This window comes from Limulus polyphemus, unplaced genomic scaffold, assembly GCF_000517525.1.
Source record: "Limulus polyphemus unplaced genomic scaffold, Limulus_polyphemus-2.1.2 Scaffold5747, whole genome shotgun sequence".
In the NCBI taxonomy this organism is placed as follows: Eukaryota; Metazoa; Arthropoda; class Merostomata; order Xiphosura; family Limulidae; genus Limulus; species Limulus polyphemus.
Genome location: NW_013671357.1, coordinates 17,803 through 19,856, shown reverse-complemented (window position 1 = coordinate 19,856; position 2,054 = coordinate 17,803). Strand labels below are relative to the sequence as shown.

At 30.8% G+C, this 2,054-nt stretch overlaps 1 protein-coding gene across 1 annotated transcript in view; it reads right to left on the bottom strand.

Annotated features, from left to right (window-relative positions):
* LOC106472934 (copine-8-like) overlaps positions 1 to 2,054 on the bottom strand; it is a gene marked incomplete at its 5' end in the record, with an annotated part of 26,125 nt that overhangs the window by 7,490 nt on the left and 16,581 nt on the right. The window contains 2 exons of the mRNA XM_022401469.1: positions 979 to 1,139; positions 2,041 to 2,051. Of these exons, the coding sequence (XP_022257177.1) occupies positions 979 to 1,139; positions 2,041 to 2,051 (172 nt within the window). The remainder of the gene's footprint in view (positions 1 to 978; positions 1,140 to 2,040; positions 2,052 to 2,054) is intronic.

The following is a 2,054-nucleotide window of genomic DNA, read 5'->3' as shown; positions in this document are numbered from 1 at the left end:
ATAATGAGTCACAAAACAAATAATCAAAACATTTCAGAGGCGGGGGCACCAAAAGTGTCTTGGCTCCCAGGTGCTGAGAACCCTTGCTATGCCACTGCCTGTATAACAATATTTATTATTAATTACACAATCATGAGCACCATTAATTAGAATATGATATAAAATAGGAATTTGGGTTGCTTACTATACTTAAAGAGTTGAAATGTTATGAAAGATATTTACATGTACAAGTTTTACCTTCAATCAAGGAAATGATAGTCTAAAACATGTCTAACTTACCTTCGAGAAAGCTGTAAGTAATACAGACTACTGGATGGTCTACATTAACCAATAAATAAAACAATGATATAAAAATTTGGTTGTGTTACACTAATCCATAAGTCATACAGAAATTTGTTTGTTCTACACTAATATGGACATGATACAGAAATTTGGTTGTGCCATACTAATACTTAGGTAATACTGACAATTTATTGCGACACAATAATCCATATGTAATAAATACATGTGACTGTGACTCACTAATCCATATGTAAAAGAGACATTTGGATGTGCTACACTAATCTATAAGTAAGATAAACACTTAGATTTACCACTTTAATCCACAAGTCCTACAAATTTTGCTGTGCCACACTAATCCATATGTAGTATAGACAATTTGATATACTAATTTAAAAGTAACTTACCATTATTTGACTATGCTACACTAACCTGTTAGTAAAAGACATTTTTACAGTGCCACATTAACCTGTATGCAATACAAATATTTGGCTATATCCTACTACTCCACTCATTTTTTTATGTTAATAAATGAAAGCTCTGTCTACTGAAACACCAAAATCAGTATAAAACCAGCCTGTTACTGTAACCACAACAGTTACTTTAACTAAAATTGTCATAACTAAAACTGTTACTTTATACATTAATAACTATGTGTGTAGAAAAAAATAATCTTTCACTTATAAAACTGCTACCAACCAGCAAAGTCTGCAGGGCCTACACCCACAATAATGATTGACATAGGAAGAGATGCTGCCTGGACAATAGCTTGTTTAGTCTGTGGCATGTCACTAATAACCCCATCTGTGATGATCAACAGTATGAAGTAATGGGAACCTTCTTGAAAGGCAGCAGCAAACCTGCAGTTCAGTTTGACAAAACATTTAATTCACAATTAGTTACAGAAGATTTAATTATAAAGATATGAAAATAACTTCACTTTCATTTCTAGTTAGCATTCTAATCAATAAATAAGAATTAGATTTGAGAAAATATGAATCTTAGTGTACTGAGTACTTCAAACTTAGTTTTATGCCGTAACGTAAAAAATTATGAAAGCCAAGATCCTTGATGTCACTTATCTTTATCAGTTTTCTTGGATTCTTACAAAAAACTTTAAACTTAATTAAGGAACTTTTCAGGATTCAAAAGAAAAAAACTTATTTTCACTTTTTAAGATTATTTTCCTTCATTGGCTTAGTATATGGATCTGTGACTAATCAAAATCTCTGGTTGACATTTGTGAGTGATTGTTAGTATTGTTAATGCTAAACGTAATCACATGCTTTCTAAATATTATAGATTTTAACTTTCTGATTAATAGTTTTATGATGATGTTAAGTATTTCCAAGGCTGCTATATAAGCTACTTTTTTAATTATTCTAGTTTTGATCTATCTAGTTGATTTTTGATTACAGTGAATGCTGCATAACATTTTTAGAATCAAACAAAAATTACAAAGCGAGTTAGACAGTTTATATTTACCCAAGGTAAAAACTGTTTCAGGTTCTCAACTAAACTGAAATCTAATGTTATCAATTCCCACCAATCTGAAATAGACTGATACAAATTCCTATCAGAAGAACTGTGCTTTTATTGCTACTAGTTTTAATACCTCATTTCCATGTCTAAGCTAAGTTGTATGCCAAATTTTAGAAATAATTAAAACAGTTGATACCAGTAAAAACAATACAACTGCTTACTGAGCCACATGGTTAATATATAACAGTTGATACCACTAAAAACAATACAACTCCTTACCGAGCCACATGGTT